General features: G+C 58.8%; 1 protein-coding gene across 1 annotated transcript in view; it reads right to left on the bottom strand.

The window, feature by feature from the left end:
- Window positions 1-14,684, bottom strand: part of VSTM2L (V-set and transmembrane domain containing 2 like) — a 36,350-nt gene extending 21,666 nt beyond the window's left edge. Inside the window, exon 1 of the mRNA XM_012755294.2 lies at window positions 14,564-14,684. Coding sequence (XP_012610748.1) covers window positions 14,564-14,684 — 121 coding nt within the window. The remainder of the gene's footprint in view (window positions 1-14,563) is intronic.
- Between the last annotated feature and the right edge of the window lie 1,456 nt (window positions 14,685-16,140).

Here is a 16,140-nt window from a genome sequence, read left to right as displayed (position 1 = left end):
ATCAGTGCCTGAGGTCACACAGCATGAAGGGACTAAGTCAGATCTCAACCCCAGAGCCGACTGCAAAATTTCCCAACAAAAGCCCGAGTCTTCTCTACGCCCTGTCCTTTTCAGCTTGAAAAAGTGTGACTCTCTGGGGCTGTTTCCAGAAGCCCGCTGGGTGCTGGGGCCCCAGGGGAGTGTGGCCCAGGTTCAGCGAGACCTGTGGCCACCTGTACAGTCCGGAAGCGGAAGAGGGGTCCTCCCGAGGAAAAGGCTATGGAAAGAGTACGTAGTGAGGCTCCAGCTCAACCGCATGCACATCTCACCTGGCGCCTAAAATCGGGAGATGCAAGACGCCCAGCCGGGGAGAACCCAGAGGAACCGGATGGAGCCCTCCAGGAACCGGGAAGGCTGGCCGGGAGGGCGAGCCCGCACGCCCCATCCTCCCTGGGGTGGTGCAGGCGCCTGGGACGGCCCAGGTTCTCTCTGCTCTTCCTGGCCAGCCCTTGGCCGACAGGCTGCCTGCAGCACGCGGTGCTGAGGCGCCACTTGACGAAGGGTGTCTCCTCTCGGAGCGGGCAAGCAGGAGCGGACAAGCTTGCTCTGCTCCAGCTGCGGAAAGGAAGGCGTTTGGCAAGAACGAGTAAGGAACTGCAGCGTGCCTGGGTGGCAAGATGGCTGCCTAGGTATGCAGTAGGGGCTTAAGTCCTCCCTGCTGGAAGGAATGAAAGAGATCCGCCCTGATGGACTCCCCCACCCCGGGCCAGGCCCTGTGCCAGGCTGAAGATGCTGCAGACCAGGCCCCGGCTCAGGAGCCTGCAGTACACAGAGGGGACAGACAGACACACCGATGACTATCATATGAACGGTGGCTGGGATCGAGCCTGGACTGCCATGGACAGTTGTTCAGAGCGTGCACTGTTCACACGGCCATGAATCGGAGGGCTCCCGGGGTTGTGCAGGGCAAACCGTATGTAGAAGCTCTGGAAGGAGGTGCAAGTTCTGGGAGGTCCTGGGAAAAGGCAGGCCCACGTCTGCTTGGAGAGTCACGGAAGGCTTCTAGGAGGAGGGGACATGCTTGGACTCCAAGGCTGACTGGGGTTTGGACTCGGGACAAGAACAGGCATGTCAGAGAGAGGTTTCCCAACTCCAACCTTTCAGGGACCACCTTCACCATTTATGCAGGATCTCTGCACCACCTGCACTATTATTTACTTAATATTTATTTTCAAAGCATCTTTCCCTTTTTACTTAAATAAATTCAGCTTAAAAGAAGACTTTTATTACTGCCATAAACGAAAAATCAGCCTCACTTGCCATAAATAGAGGGTAACTGTAAAAATAAACGCTATGAAAATCACACAGCATTCGTAAATTCCAGCCGGAGAACGTTGCCTGCTGGAGTCTATGAGCCCCAGTCTCCATCTTCTCTCATTAACAAGGGAGCTTGGCGAGGGTTAGGTGTTACATTCAGAAAAGCACCAAGCTGAGACTTTCTTCTTGATCAGAAGGGGCTTGGGGCCGAGTTCGGTGGCTCAAGCCAGTAATGCCAGCAAGAGGATCCCTTGAGGCCAGGAGTTCAAGACCAGCCTGGACAACATAGCAAGACCCTACATCTAAAAAACAATTTTAAAAATTAGCTGGGCGTTGTGGTACATGCCTGTCGTCCCAGCTACTCAGGAGGCTGAGGCAGGAGGATCGCTTGTGCCCAGGAGTTTGAGGCTGCCGTGACGTGAGCTATAATTGTGCCACTATACTCTAACCTGAGTGATGGAGCAAGACCTTGTTTCTAAAAAAAAAGATCCTAAAAAAACAAATAAAAAAAAGCAGGGAAGGGGCTAGGGATGCAGGTCCTGCTGAAGTGTGGATGCCAGTGGGCACCCACCACCACCCGCCCTGGCTTCCTATGGCCACATCCAATCCCACAATTCGTCCCGAGTCCCCAGCTCCAGGGCCTCGGTGCTGGGCCATGCACTTGCACCCCACTTGCACGTGGGGAGAACTAACACCCATTTAAGGAGGCAAGAGGCCCAGCTGCACACGTGGAGAGTGAACGAACAGAGAGAGGAATGGACGGCTCCTCTAGGGTCTGTGCCGCTCAAACCTGGGAAGCAGCTTGCTGAGGCATCGGCGTCACTCCAGGAAAATGGGGAAAGAACATTATTTTTGTATTAAAACACACATGAATATATTATGGAATAGAATACTGGAGTCATGAATTTTGAATGAAATAGGAGACTTCAAAGAAACATCGCCCCTGGTGGGCAGCGGTGTGCTCTCTGCGTGGGGCGCACGCCCCTCTTCTCTGCAGCCACGGGCTCCCCAAACCTTCCCCAAACCCCAGAGCCCCCTCTGCCCACGGGAGGGGTTGCGTGTTGGCTACAGTGGGAAGGAGCCGGGAGGAAGGCGAGGATGGAAGTGGCAGCTCCCCTGACCTGCTGGCGGCATCTGTCAGCTACTTGGCTTCTCTGAGCTTCGGTTCCCCCCACCCCCGCCCCTCGTCACTGGTTAAAAGGCGTATTTCCAGGATGCAATGAATGGATGCGGGCGAGGAGCCCGTTTCAGTGTGAGGGAAACAGTAGGTCCACGACGCCCGCTGTCCCTTGGTGGCACCCACCCAGTGCCGAGTCTGAGGCACGCACCAGCACTTTCGGCCTAGGTGAGGGCCCTGCCCGGCCCTGGCTATTGGGGGAGTGGGGGCCGCCTGCCTAATATAAACTTAAATAGCTAACGGTTTTAAGTACTCACTATACGCTAAGTGGTTGGTGATACAGTGCCTCGGTTTCCTCATCTGCAAAATGGGGCTACTAATAGCAACTACCTCAAAAGATTGCTGTAAGGCTTGAAATGTGGGGACATGGGCAAGTCCCCACCCTCTCCACCGTGCTATTTATACAGCAGACTGCCTGGCACATGCTACAGAGGTGTTTCCTATTTATTCATTTACCTTTAATTGAAGTGGAATTCAGAAAACATAATTCAACGGCATTTAACGCATTCACAGTGTTGTACAATCACCGTCTTTATCTGGTCCCCAGACGTTTTCAACATCCCAAGAGGAAACCCCCCACTTCCCTCTCCCACCCCACCAACCACAGACCTGCTTTCTGCCTCTATGGATTTGTCTCTTTTGGACTTTTCATGTAAATTGAATCATATACTGTGTAGTCTTTTGTGACTGGCTTCTTTCACTTAGCATAAAGTTTTCGGGGTTCATCCACCGTTGGTAGCATATATAAGTATTTCATTACTTTTTATCGAGGTGTTTATTTAATATAATAAAACATCCCAACTCATCCCCAAACAATCTGGGAGGCGGCCACTATCATTCTCCTCTTCTTACAGATGAGGAAACTGAGGCACGGTGGAGCGGGTGGGGACTTGCCCATGTCCCCAGCCCAGGCAGCCCCGACAGAGCCCGGCAGACAGTGCTGGCACCAGCAGCTGGGGGCAGGGCGCCTCCCAAGGCCACCAGCACATATTGAGGGAGACAGCAGTGGAATTACAAATCTAGGGAGATTTAAGGAGAACGAAAATATTCTGGCACTTGCAGGATTGTGGGAGTCGAGCAGGTTTCCCCAGTGGAATTCCCGCCTCCTCTGCCCACACTTCTGGGCCACAGCAGGGAGTGAGAGGGTGTGGGAGGGAGAGAGGCAAGCGTGGCAGTGTGCGGGGGGGGGGGGCAGAGCAGACACACAGGCACCCCGATATCTGTGTGGGTGCCATTTCCTCCCACCCTCACCTGCACATCCTGCGAAGTCAGGGGGACGAGCCCACCCCCGATGCATAACGAAGGTAAGAGAGCTTGAGTGGGGGCTGGGATTGGAGCCCCAGTGTCTGACCCAGAGCCCAGCCGTACCCCTCCCTGCTCCCAGCTGGGGCAGAGAGGGAGGGCGATGGAGGTCGCCCCAGAGCCCCAGGAAGGAGCAGCCCCGGCTCCACTGGGAAGGAGGGAGCAGAGGAAGGGCGGGGGCGGGGGGCTGGCAAGAAGGAGAATAGAGCAGAAAGGGGGCCAGACAAGGGCACCCGAAAGCAGGGTGCAGAGACCCGCGGGAGGGAGACAGAGACACTGAGGCACACACTTGGGATGCTCCAAAGCAGAGGTTCTGGAGTGCCCAGTGGGCAGGGACAGAGGGCAGGGTGCCCACGGCCCCACCACTGCCGGACCAAGCCTGGCCCCCACCACGAGCAAGTGCCTGCCCCAGCCCCGCCGCCCCCGCCCAACTGGGTTGGGAGATCAACTCGGGGGCTCTGGGCTCCGGAGTGGGGCTGACCTGGATTGAACCCCAGCTGCACTTGCTCATGGTGGGCAAGTCTCTGAGCCACGGTTTCCTCATCTATAAAATGGGTATTGTGGGGATTCAGTGGGATCCAGTGGGCTGGCAGGGCACTACCGCGACAGGGGGGATTAGGCTGCTACTCCCGCCGCTTCTCACAGCCTGGCCTTGCTCCAGCTCCCCCTCTCCAAGCCTCCATCTCCCTTTCCCTACCAAGAAGACTGGCCTGGCCTGGACTTTTCAAACAGGAGGACTATTCTAGAACCAAAGAATCCCCAGCCAAAGGGGTTCCAACCCCCCACCGGCACCCCCCAGGGCCTTCGCACTTATGTTTCCGCTGCTTTGGGATTTATCATGCCCGAAGGCACGGAGCTGAGATCAGCAAAGGGATCTGGGCTTGGGGCTCCCGCGCCTAGCAGGAGTCCAGGGACCTGCTGCCGGGGTGCCTGGGGGCACAGGAGACCTCTGGCGTTTGAGCCCCGCCCAGCGAGGTCAGCCCTCGCTCTCCCCGCCTGCCGAGCCCATTAGTGCAGCTTTGTTTTGAGCGCTATTTCCACTCCCGTGCGCTCTGGCCGCCCGGCCTCCATTAGGGACCCTTTTCTGGGGCCGATGACAGGCGGCAAACAGCTCCCTAGTGAGCTGGCCGTAATTGCTGCCGCCTCCACGGCCGGAAATGATTTTTTTTAAACCTCACAAAGCAAAACAGACACCCCACCGTCCGCTCTCCGCCTTCTTCCCTGTCGCTGCTGCTGGGGACGCAACCTGAAGGCTCCTAGAAAGGGGGTTAGGTCAAGGCCCCACCCCCACCCCAAGAAGCCCCCTTAAAACGCTGGGCTGGGGGGAGAAAGCAAAGTCTGGGTTCCGCTCTCTTGCTTTGAGCTAGACGTGGGGCCGGAGCTCACGGCACCTCTCTAAGCCTCAGTTTCCACCTCTGCAAGGTGGGCACGTTGCCTGGGGGCCTGCTGCCTGCTGCAGGGCTTGTGGCACTCAGGAGGTCGTGGGCTTCTCTGAGGGGCACCAGGAGCACAGGGACACAGCCAGGGGGCCATGGGGCAGGAAGAGAGGCTGCCAGGCAGAGGGAACAGCTGGGGAAAGGGCGGAGGAGGGAAGGGGCTTGATGTGCTCAAGGACTAGAAAGGAGGTCAGTGTGCAAACACACACACACAGACACACACATACGCCCAATTGTCCCCTCCTTCTGAGCCCACGTCCCCACCCTGCCTGGATACCACCACCAACCTGAGCATCCCGAGAGCCCAGGCACTCAGCGGGGCTCAGACCAAACTCAGCGCCTCCTCTAGAAACAGCCTTCCAGCCTCCCCGTCCTGCCTGGGCTGCCCTCTCCTCTCCCCACAGCCGCACCCCCTACTGCCTCTGCCCTGGGCTGAGACCAAACTCCGCAGCCCGATCCGGGAGGCTCCTCTCACCCCTGCCAGACCCGGGCAGCCAGGCGCAGCTCCACACCGGCCTCTGGAGTCCCCCTCTCAGCCCTCGCGGGCCCTGGACACAGGCCCAGAAGGAGCCCGCCTCCCCCGAGAAGTCTTCCCTGACTGCACCTGGACTCGCTGACCTCCCTCGGGATGGCCGGCCAGCCTGCCTAGCCCCGTCCCCTGGGCGACAGCCCGTCCCTGTTTCACTGTCCGCCTTCTCTCTCCCCTCCCCACGCCCAAAGACGTTCAGCAAGGACTTGTTGGGAAAAGAGAATGAAGCTTTGTGCAGGCGGCCCCGGGTCACGTGAAGGGCTGCAGGGAGGGCAAAGTACTGGGATCCAAGCTCCGCTTTGCCACGGACTTGTCCTGCGTCCTAAGGCCAGCCCTGGCACGTCTCTGGGCCTCAGTTTCCTCACCAGTGAAATGAAAGCTGTTTCCCTTAAACCCTCTGAAACTGTGGGGCAAAACCATGTGGCATTTTTTTTCTGAGGAAATGATCCATAGTTTCCATCGGAATCTCCAGTGGACTGTGACTCCCAAAAAAATTAGGAGCCACTAGTATAGACAAGCTTCAGTGTCCCTTCCAGCTTCGCCGCTCGGTCACTCATTCATTCCTTCAACTGACATTTATTGAGTGCCTGCTCTGTGTGGGTGTCACCATGATGTACGGGATGTGTGCATGTGTGATCCCCAGATGTCACTTGAAGAGCTGTGCGTGTGCGTGTGCGTGTGTGTGTGCGCGTGCACACGTGTGTGTGTGCGCGTGCACACGTGTGTGTGTGTGTGCGCGTGCGCACGTGTGTGTGTGTGTGTGTGTGCTCGTGCGCACGTGTGTGTGTGTGTGTGTGCGCGCGCGCAGAGGGAGAGAAAGGGAGGAACGGGGTGGGGAAAACAAGAGGAGAAAGGAAGATGGATACAGCAAACGCGGCGAGAGGAACAAAGAGAGATGGAAAGAGATTGAAAGGCAGAAATAGAGAGGGAAAGAGACAGAGAAAGATCTGGAGAGAAAGGGAGACGGGGGAGAGAAAGACCCCGAGGCGGGGCAGGCAGAGAGCGCTTCCCACAGACGGCCACTGCCGCCCCTAACTGGAGGCTCTGAGCGCCCCGTCCGGCCCAGCTCCTGCTCTAACCTTCCAGATGCTCCCAGAGCCTCTGCCTCAGCCCCAAGAACACCCCTGGAGGCAAAGGCTCGGGGCAGAGGCCACCAGCCTGCCCCCAGGCCAGGACGCTACAGGACCACCCAGCCTCCCTCCCTCCCCGCCTGCACAGCCCCTCAGACCACACACAGTCACCCCCCTCGCTCCCGCCAGGGACACACAGGGTCCCACGCAAGCCCCCAGTCTCCCCCCACTCCCCTCTGACAGTGCTGGACCTGGATCCGGAGCCTGGACTTCCCGACCCATGTTCTTTGGGCCAGACGAGGCGTTCTCAGCGTTTTGGCGTGAGAGTCCAGAAGCCAGGAGCGCGCCCGGAACAGCGCTCCTGCCCGCACGCCCAGCTTGGCTCCGGGAGCAGGACAGATGCTCGGGTTACGACCCTGGCTCTGTAGCCCCACAGGCTGGGCTCCAGCCTGGCGTGGCCTTGCAACGTTTGTGTCTTCAGGCCAGTCACGCCACCCCGTGTCTCGGTGTCCTGGTCTGTAAAATGGGAGTGCACGTAAGGGTTGAATGAGAGGAGGGAGAAGTGACCGAAACAGAAAATGCTCGGTGCACCCCGCTGCTGTTGGCTTCACAGACCCCCGAGGGACACCGAGAGTGGAGCGCCACGTGCTGGGTGGAATCCGGCCACTGCTTGCTCATTACAGCACAAAAGACAGGGCTTAGGAAGACACAGGTGGGAGAATCCTAGAGGCTTAGAGCTTAGGCAAACTCGTCATTGTTCTGGGGGGGAAACCGAGGCCCAGAAAGCAGAAGGGACCTGCCAAGTCACCCAGCAAAGCAGAGGCAGGGGGAGGGTGGACCAAACAAGTCAGCATCCACAAGCTCCTTCCTCTACTCTGGCACTTTCATGCAGAGCTGAAGTCCCAAAGGAGCCACTGCCCCCACCTGCCAACTCAGAGGACAGAGAAGGCCCCGTCCCTGCCATGTCCCCTGTGTGGGGCCAGGCGTCTCCAGAGTTGGGAGCTCCACCCACCTGGCCCATCACTGAATTGCAGATCTCTATTAACCACCGTGTTCTGGATTCTCTGCCCACTTCACCCGTCTTCGCTCCTTTGGGAAATAAGGGTAGAAATCCCCTCAATAACACTCCCACCTAGTAACTGATTGAGTCCAGCCTGCACACCTTCTGTGACGGGGAGCTCACTACTGGGTACCTTCATTGCCCCAGGGGTGAATGCCCTTCTCCCTGTCAAACACCATCCCTGCTTCCTAAATCTTATCACTATTTATACTTATGTGGGTTTGGCTTTTTTTTGTCTCCCCCACTAGACCGAGAACTCCAAGAGAGCAAGAACCTTATCTGTCTTCTTCACTGATATGTCCCCAGAGGCTAAGGCAGCCTGGCACATAACAGGTGCCCGATCAGAATGTGTTGAATGAATGAAAGAATGAATGAGTAACCGAGCTTCCCGTATATGGCAGCACGTATAGGCTGTCAGTTTCCAGTGTGAAGAGTCTGAGGTGTGCGGGGACCCCCTGTGGGCTGGCACACCCCAAGTCCCCAAGACATCCCCACACCCCGGATCCCCACCACACGCCTATGTACCACCTGTAACATTATGTCCTTAATGTTTTCCTATAAACTAACCCACTATTTTTTAATGCCCCCATTAGTCTCATCCTAAGCAATCATATCTGTGAAATCACAGTTTTGATGTGCTGGTTATATTTCTCCAATACACATTAAAATAAATGCATAACTATTAAAATGCAAGAGGTTTATCTGAGTTCTGCCTAGAATCCTCTCTCAGGCAGGACCCAATCTTGCTGAGGGCCCTAGGGGGTTGGAAGAAGGGTTTAAACTGGGGATGGTGGAACTGAGTCCCAGAGACTCCTCTGGTGGCTTTGAGGAAGGGGAGGGAGGTCCAGCTGGGGGGACCTGGAAGACCGGCACCCCGCTCTGTGTCCTGCAGCGACCTCCCTGCTCCACAGCTGCGGGCATCAGAGGGGGCAGTGGGGCAGGCCCTGGACCCCAGGGTCACTAGCTGAAGAAAAGGGGACTCGTTCTCCCAGTGAGACCACTGCCCCTTCTTCTGATGTTAGGGTCTCGCTGGGGGTAGGGGGAGGGCATGACCCTTGGACCCCCAACACCCTCCTGGCTGCAATATCTCGTATGCACCCCAAGGGGCTGGGCCTGGGTGCACCCACTGCAGGGTGAAATCAGCCTTACCCACCCCAGGATGTCCTCGCTGTGGTCAGTAAGGATGAGGAAGGGCTCTGATTTTGTGATTTTTTTTTTTTACTGCAAACATGGATTTTTATGACATTAAAATTATCTGAATGCTAAAAGTATGTAAAGTTAGAATAAGCAGAAGTTTAAGAATTTAGACCTCAGACCCCTGCCTTGCCCTCCATGCCATCCTTTCATTCATTCCCTGCCACCTCCCTGGGCCAGGCATTGTGCTGGGTGCCAGGACACAAGGGAACCTGACCCCCGTGTGCCCAGCCGGCCCCAAACTCATTTCCCAGAACCTCCTCAGCAGCTGCTTTGGTCCCTAAAGCCCACGGTCACGGCCAAGCCCCTGGGAGTGGCCTTGGTTCCTAACCACCCTTCCCCTCTTCCTCCTGACATCACCCCTCACGGGGGCGCCTATGTCACCATTCTCTCCGTGCCCCTCCTCTCTCCCCGCCCTCTTCCTCAGCCTGGGGGAGGTGGAGGGCCGAGGACACAGGGTGCTGCTCTGGGGGTGCTACACACCCTCCTGGGTGCGAACCGAGGCGGTCACCTCGCCAGTCCCGAGGCCGAGCCCTGCCCTTCCATCCGGAAGACCTCAGCCTCGCCCTCCTCCTCCCTAGGACCCAACAGCATTGTGCCAGCCCAGAGGCCCATGTTCAAATCCAGGCTCCAACACTTGGTAAGCCTTCTAACCTCAGCTGGTCTCATTTTCCCCATCTGTACATTGGGCTGGGGACAGTCTCTCCTTTTAGGGTCTCTGTAAGGATCAAATGAGACAGTAGCACTTCAGGCCCACTCAGTAAATATTTGCTTCCATGTGTGCTTGTTCCCATGTGCACACAGTTGGGTGCAGTGATCCCCAAAGCCAGGAAATCACCTCCCAGGCAATTTCGTGCGAATTCTCCCTTGTCACTGGGTCTTATTCTTCTCGCTGGGGAAGAGAGGGGCTTGGGGAGGACAGCCCTAGGGGACCCGGCGATCCACTGCAAGTGCTCCATCTCCTGCCTCAGTGGCTGGCGGGTCAGAAGGGCCCTTGCCATGGGCGACCGTGCCCGGCACCCTAGCCATCGCCACAGCACGGCCGGGAGCCAAATTCCCCGCGTCCTGCTGGCCGCCTGCAGCTCCTGTCGTGTGCGGAAGAGGCTGCGGGAGCCGGCTGATGGGCAAGGTGTCAAAACCAATTGGTGTGAAGGACTTGGGGAAAACCGCTTGTGAGGGCCAATTCCCCACAGGAGGCCGGGAAACCCTCAGCCCAAGGCGGAGTGTTTACGGGCGTAATTGATAGAATAATCACCCACGCCCGAGACAAAGGCGAACACATTTTTAACATCATAACCTTCGGAAGACAGGACTCAATTTTCTCCATCTTCCAGCCACCAAACTAGCCGGCTTATTGATGGTGAGATACCAACAGTTCAGTAAGGAACACAAGGAAGCCAGAGTCATTTTTCAGTGCACAGGCTGCTTGCCAAATGGCCCGGTGTCCCCTCCCTCCCCCGGCGCCCCGCTGCTCCCTCCTGGCAACAGAGAGAATCTCAGGACAGTGAATCACTCAATGGACGAAGGCCCAGGCCAAGCCAGGATCTTTGTCTGCATTGGGTGTATTAATAATTGAAGGTGCTGGCCTAGGGTGCGTGTATGTGTGTGTGTGTGCGTGTGTGTGCGTGTGCCTGTGTGTGTCGGGGGGTGGGAGGACGATGTCTGCTGCAGTGTGAGGCTTCCTGGGGCTCCTCTTGGCGTTCACATACTTGCGCCAGTCTGGACCCCTCCCGCCACCCAGGACACCAAACCAGGCCACCCCTACATCAGCCAATTTCCCATCCCTGCGTCTCCCGCCGGGCACAGAGGAAGAAGCAAGGCAGTGACTTCCAAACTCCAGGCTGCACAAGAGCCATCTGAGGTGCTGGTTACTATGCAGATTCCAGGGTCGCAGCAATAACCCTTTTGGCCAGTGGGTTTGGGGGGACTCTGGGATCTGCCTTGTGACAATCTCCCCAGGGGACTCAGAGGCTGGGGGTGTGCAAGGATCCTCACCAAGATCCTGCCTTCCAGACCCCTGCCCTGGATGAGCTCTGGAGAGCACTGGATAAAGAGTCCAGTCCAGCTGCCTGTTTCTAACTGGCATGTACCCTCAGCAAGATCCTGACACCTTTATGAACGGCCGCTTCCTCTTGGTGCCACCCACTGCTTTACTGTTCTCCAGAGAACTAGAAGGGAGCACGCCCGGGTTAGGGCTCTGCAGAAGTAGCTTTGTCACGTGACTGGGCCAAGCCTGCCTCGAGGCTGTCCTGGAGGAGGCAGGCCCAGAACTGCCGAGCACACCTTCCTTCTGAACACAGCTTTCGGCCCTCTGCACAGACTCGGCGACCTTGGGCAAATCACTGGCCCTCTCTGAACCTCAGTTTCTACGTGTATGCAACACCAGCCCTGCACGTATGGTCAGCCAGAGTGAGTTAACACCGGCAAGGGCTTGGCAGCACCTAGCACACAGTAGGCATTTCACAAACGTCGGCTCCCTTTCCTCCCACTCTTGCTGGGCGCATAGCAACAGGCTAACAATTTCTGATATGGAAAAATCAAAATAGCTGCCATTTATCTTGCACCTACTAGGTGCAGACACCAACCCTCACCACCCCGCCTCCAAGTCCCCGGCGCCTGCTCGAGAGGCAGGCTCCACGTGCTCCACGTTCGTCGCTCACACCTCTAAAAAGCCCTCTTCGAAGTGGGTTGAGTGGAGGTAGGAGGGAGGTGGGGAGCGAAACAGATGTCCTTGCTGACCCATCTGGCCGCAGGCTTTCCCTGTGACAAGCTCCAGGGCAGGCAGGCGGGAGGCACTGGCCCCGCGGCGGAGCCGGGCTCAGGTGGAGCTGGAGGGGTGAGCAGCCACCGCGCGGCGCGGCCGGGGTCAGGGGCCTCCCCAGGGACCCCTGCCTCCAGCCCCCACCCCCACCCCCACCCCCAGACACCGAGACACCTTCCCGACCCCGCCACATTTCCTGAATCAGCTGAGGACACACAGAGCCCAGGAATAATGAAACGATCAGGCTCCAATCTGCTAAACAGCAATTTCTGAGCTTTTTCAGCACACACAGCTTTTATCAAATTGGTATTCTCCTCCTGAACACAAATGGCTTATTAGACATGACCCACTTATTCGCCGCGTCTCACTATCATTAATAACAGTTTCTTTTTGTGATTAAGTGAGTGGCTCCAAACCCTTGCTGTGGTGGCGGGCGCTTGGCCCGGCAGAGGGGCAGCTGTGGGGGCTCCTCGGCAGCCACTACTTGGTGACTTTGAACCTGGCAATGTCGAGGGAAGGTGGCCTGGCCCCTGCAGAACAGCCTGGCCTCTTCGTTCTTCAGGACGCCCAGAGGGGTGGCTCGCTTGCCCAGAGCCCCAGGGGGGTCCAGAGAGAAGCCAAGTTCACCAGCAGCTGGTGCTGCCGCCCTTCCACCTGGCCCTGCCCCAGGTCTTGGCTTGCCCTCTCCAGGGTGTGGATGGGAGGTTCTGGCTGGAGGGGCAGAGCTGTGACCCCTCGGCACACCTGGCACCAGGGGGCAGGCAGAGACTGTCACACAAAGGGCAGCCGCTGCTTCCCTCTTGGGTGGGGGCCAGCGTGGGGGCTCAGGAATGATGACAGAGTGGCACCCAAAACCCTGGGGTCTGGTGTTCCCGGGACAAAATGACCATAAACCTCAGGGCCCCACTCCTTGTACCTCTCAGGACCGCAAACTCAGGGAAGTCCTTCCGTGGAAAACCCTCCTAGTTTAAGTTCCAACCGTGCCAAGGAACTGAGTGCAGAGAGGAGGAGGGGGAGGCAGGAATTCCCAGTTTCCCTTGAACGGGAAGGGATGTGACAGGGAGATGAATGTCCTGGACAAAGCGCTGTCTTCGCCCGGCAGATCCTGGGGCCTGTCCTGGCTCAGCCACTCTCTCACTGTGTGACCTTGGGCAACTCCCCTCACCTCTCTGAGCCTTGGTTTCCCCATCTATAAGTTGAAGATCAGAATAACCCTTTCCCTATTTGTCGCCGCTCCCGCCAGGCCGGTAGATACCAGGTAAGGGATGGGAAGGGTGCGTGAATGACGCACGTTACTATCAAACGTGGTGAGGCAGACGGTGCAGGGAGTCGTGGTCCCCAAAAACCAGAGACCCTGAGAATGGCTTGGAAGCTGCTGTCCCCCTGGAACAATCTCTCCTGTGCTCACGGCCCAGCAAAGCCTCCCTGACTATCTACCCCGACACCCCTCCCTCATTCCCATCAGAGTACATCACCCCGTTCTCTGCTCTTCGTGCAAACCTCCCCCAGCCTGGGCCCACAGTGCCCAGCGTTGGTGCTGCAGCCTCCCTGGCAGGACTAGGAGCCCGTGCAGGGAGGGATGGATGGAAGGAGGGTCTACTTGGGTGCCCTCGATGCCCCAGCCCCTGTACCAGAGCCTTGCTCACAGGGGGCAGGCAGAGCCCCCACACCTGCCAGCCCCAGACGACCCAACTCTGCTGCCAACTTGGGCTCCTCTGGGGCTAGAAGGAGCTTCTGCCACTCAAGCAACCGGTGCTGGGACCGCTTGCTCGCTCCCGGCTCCCTCAGCGGCTGGAGTTGAATTTCCCACATTTCAGTCCTCTGGGGCCAAAGCTGAGGATGGAGACGACCCTACGGAGGGATGGTCGGGGCTTCCTGCCCACTCCCAGAGGCAGACAAAAGCACCCAGCATTCCCCTCCCACTCCCGTGCCTTTGGCCGGAAGCAGCCACCGCAACTGTTCCAGTGTCTTCCAGGGGCTCCCACCAAGCCCTGCGATGCCGCCCGCCCAACAGGGAGGCTGCAGCCCCAGGCTACCAGTTCTCAAGAAACAGGGTCTTCTGTCCCTGTGCTATAAGGGGCCAGTGCGGAGAGGGAGGGGACAAGGGCAGCTGTGGGGGCAAACCCACAAAGGGGAAAGGCAGATGGGCAGGGAGGAGTGGGCGAGCAAAGTGTGTTCACAAGTGCGTGTGTGCGTGCATGTGTGTGTGCGCGCCAGCGTGTCTGCAGGTGGGCAGGCAAGAGTTGTGGCAAAGCGTGTGCGCCGGGTGCCAGCTGGCAGAGCGTGAGCCACCAGTGCAGAGCTTGCTGTGTGTGTGTGTGTGTGTGTGTGTGGTGGGCATGAGTGTGCGGGCCTAGGAGTGAGGAGGGGTCTGAGAAGGTGTGTGTCAGGGTGCGTCAGGGCAGGAGTTGTGAGTGTGAGAAGGCAGCGCGGAGCCTCAGTGTCTGTGGCTGTGACTGTCTGTGTGGCCGTGGGGGTGTGCGCACCCGTGCGAGTGTGCGTGTGGCCAGGAGGCTGGGGCATCTCCGCGAGAGCGGGAACCGGGGTGCGCACCGGGTGCCCCCTCCTAGCGCCCGGCTGGCCGGGGGACCAGGGCGGGTCCACCGCGCCGGCAGGGGGCGCCCCGGGATTCTCGCCACGGCTAGCACGGGTTCGAGCCCCGGGGCTGTCAAGTTGGAGCGGCGCCCCCCGGGGTGGGGTTTGGTGGGGAAGTCCGTGGGGGCGGCGACCGAACTCACCGTGGCCGGAGACATGGTTGTCCCAGGGCGCGTGGCCGGCGGCCCGCGTGGCGCCGCCGAGTTGCAGGAAAAGTGCCAGGTAGTGGAGGGCGCCCAGCGCCACCGCGAGCGGGGCCCCCATGGTGCGCGCTCGGGCCGGGGGCGCCGCCGCCTCACATCGGGGCTCGGGAGCCCGCAGACCCTGCGCCCGCCGCCCCCTGCCCTGTGCGGCCTGACTGCCGGCTGCGGCCGCTGCCCCTCGCCCGCTGTCCCCGGCCCGGCCCGGGTCCCCGCCGTCGCCCGGCTCCGGCCCTCCCGGCTGCGGGTAGCGAGCGCACGCCCAGCCGGCCGCCTCTGACTGCGGGACTCTTCCCTTCCGCGGAAGGCCACTCTGCTCGGCGCCGCCGCCGCACCCCTCCCTCCTCGCCCTCCCCCCGCCCAGAGGAGGCGGCGGCGGAGGGATCTGCCGCTTGATTTATCATCAAAGTTTTGCCCAGGCTGGGATTTTTAAAGCGGTACCCGCAACTTTCCCTCGCCTGGGAGCGGGGGCGGGGACGGGGTGGAGTGGCAGAAGCCGCCCCAGGGACACAGTTCCCGCAAAGCATAACACAGCTGGCTTCAGAAACAGACATATTATCCAGCAGGGATAAGGAGAAAGACCAATCCACCTGCGGCCAGACCAGAGCGACTCCAACTTTGCCAGCAGGGGGGCGCCGGGGTCAGGGGATCAGGTGGGGGTGCAAGTGGGGGGGGAGGGGGAGATGAGGAAGGAACTTGGGCTGAGGAAGACACAGGAGACCTGGTTATAGCTCTGCTGCCGCCTTCGACTCCCTGTGTGATCGTGTCCAGGTGTCTACCCCTGTCTGAGCCTCAAGGTCTCACCTGAGAAGTGAGGATAATGGCTGCCACCAGGGGTCATGGTGAGGATTTAAGAAGTCGTGTATACAAAGCGCTTAGCATAATGCTGCCTACGTGGTAGGAGCTCAATACTTTTTGTTCTCCCTGGCACTCAGTTTTCGCGTCTGTATAATGGGAGTGCGGCAGCCCAGCTGGGGAGGCTCCTTCCGGCTTACAGATACTGAGCCTTAGGCAGTGGGTTGGCTCGCCCCCTTCTGGACTGTCGCCTCCCCAAACTGCTGAGCCTAGATGGTTGGGGGTGTGTGTGCGCGCGGTGAGAGAGGGGGATATGGAGCCACTCCCATTCCCAAGAGCAGGACTCCAGCGAGGTCCTCCGACTCCTTCTCTGACCGTTTTGCTGGGGCTGATGAGACGGACCTTCAGTAGGGCGGAACTGTGGTCCCGTTTAAAAGATGAAGAAGTATCTTAAATCAGGGAATTAGCTTCTCCGAGGTCCCACGGAGACTCCTGGGCAGGGTGCCGCCTGCTCTCTTCCTTTGCCCTTCCCCAGGCCTAGTTCCCAACTCGGCCTTGTCTGCTGCGGTTTCAGCACCACGAAGGAGGACAGCGCCGATCAGGGCGCCCGCCCCCGCCTCAACCGGCTGTTTGATGCAAGGGTTCAGCACCGCGGACAGACCCTCTGACTTCCCTCCCACCCCCACCCCACCAACCGAACTAGGTCAACCCATCATGCGGCCCAC

Source organism: Microcebus murinus, chromosome 16, assembly GCF_040939455.1.
Source record: "Microcebus murinus isolate Inina chromosome 16, M.murinus_Inina_mat1.0, whole genome shotgun sequence".
NCBI classification, from domain to species: domain Eukaryota; kingdom Metazoa; phylum Chordata; class Mammalia; order Primates; family Cheirogaleidae; genus Microcebus; species Microcebus murinus.
Note: the sequence above shows the minus strand (reverse complement) of the source record. Positions and strands in the feature narration are given on the sequence as shown.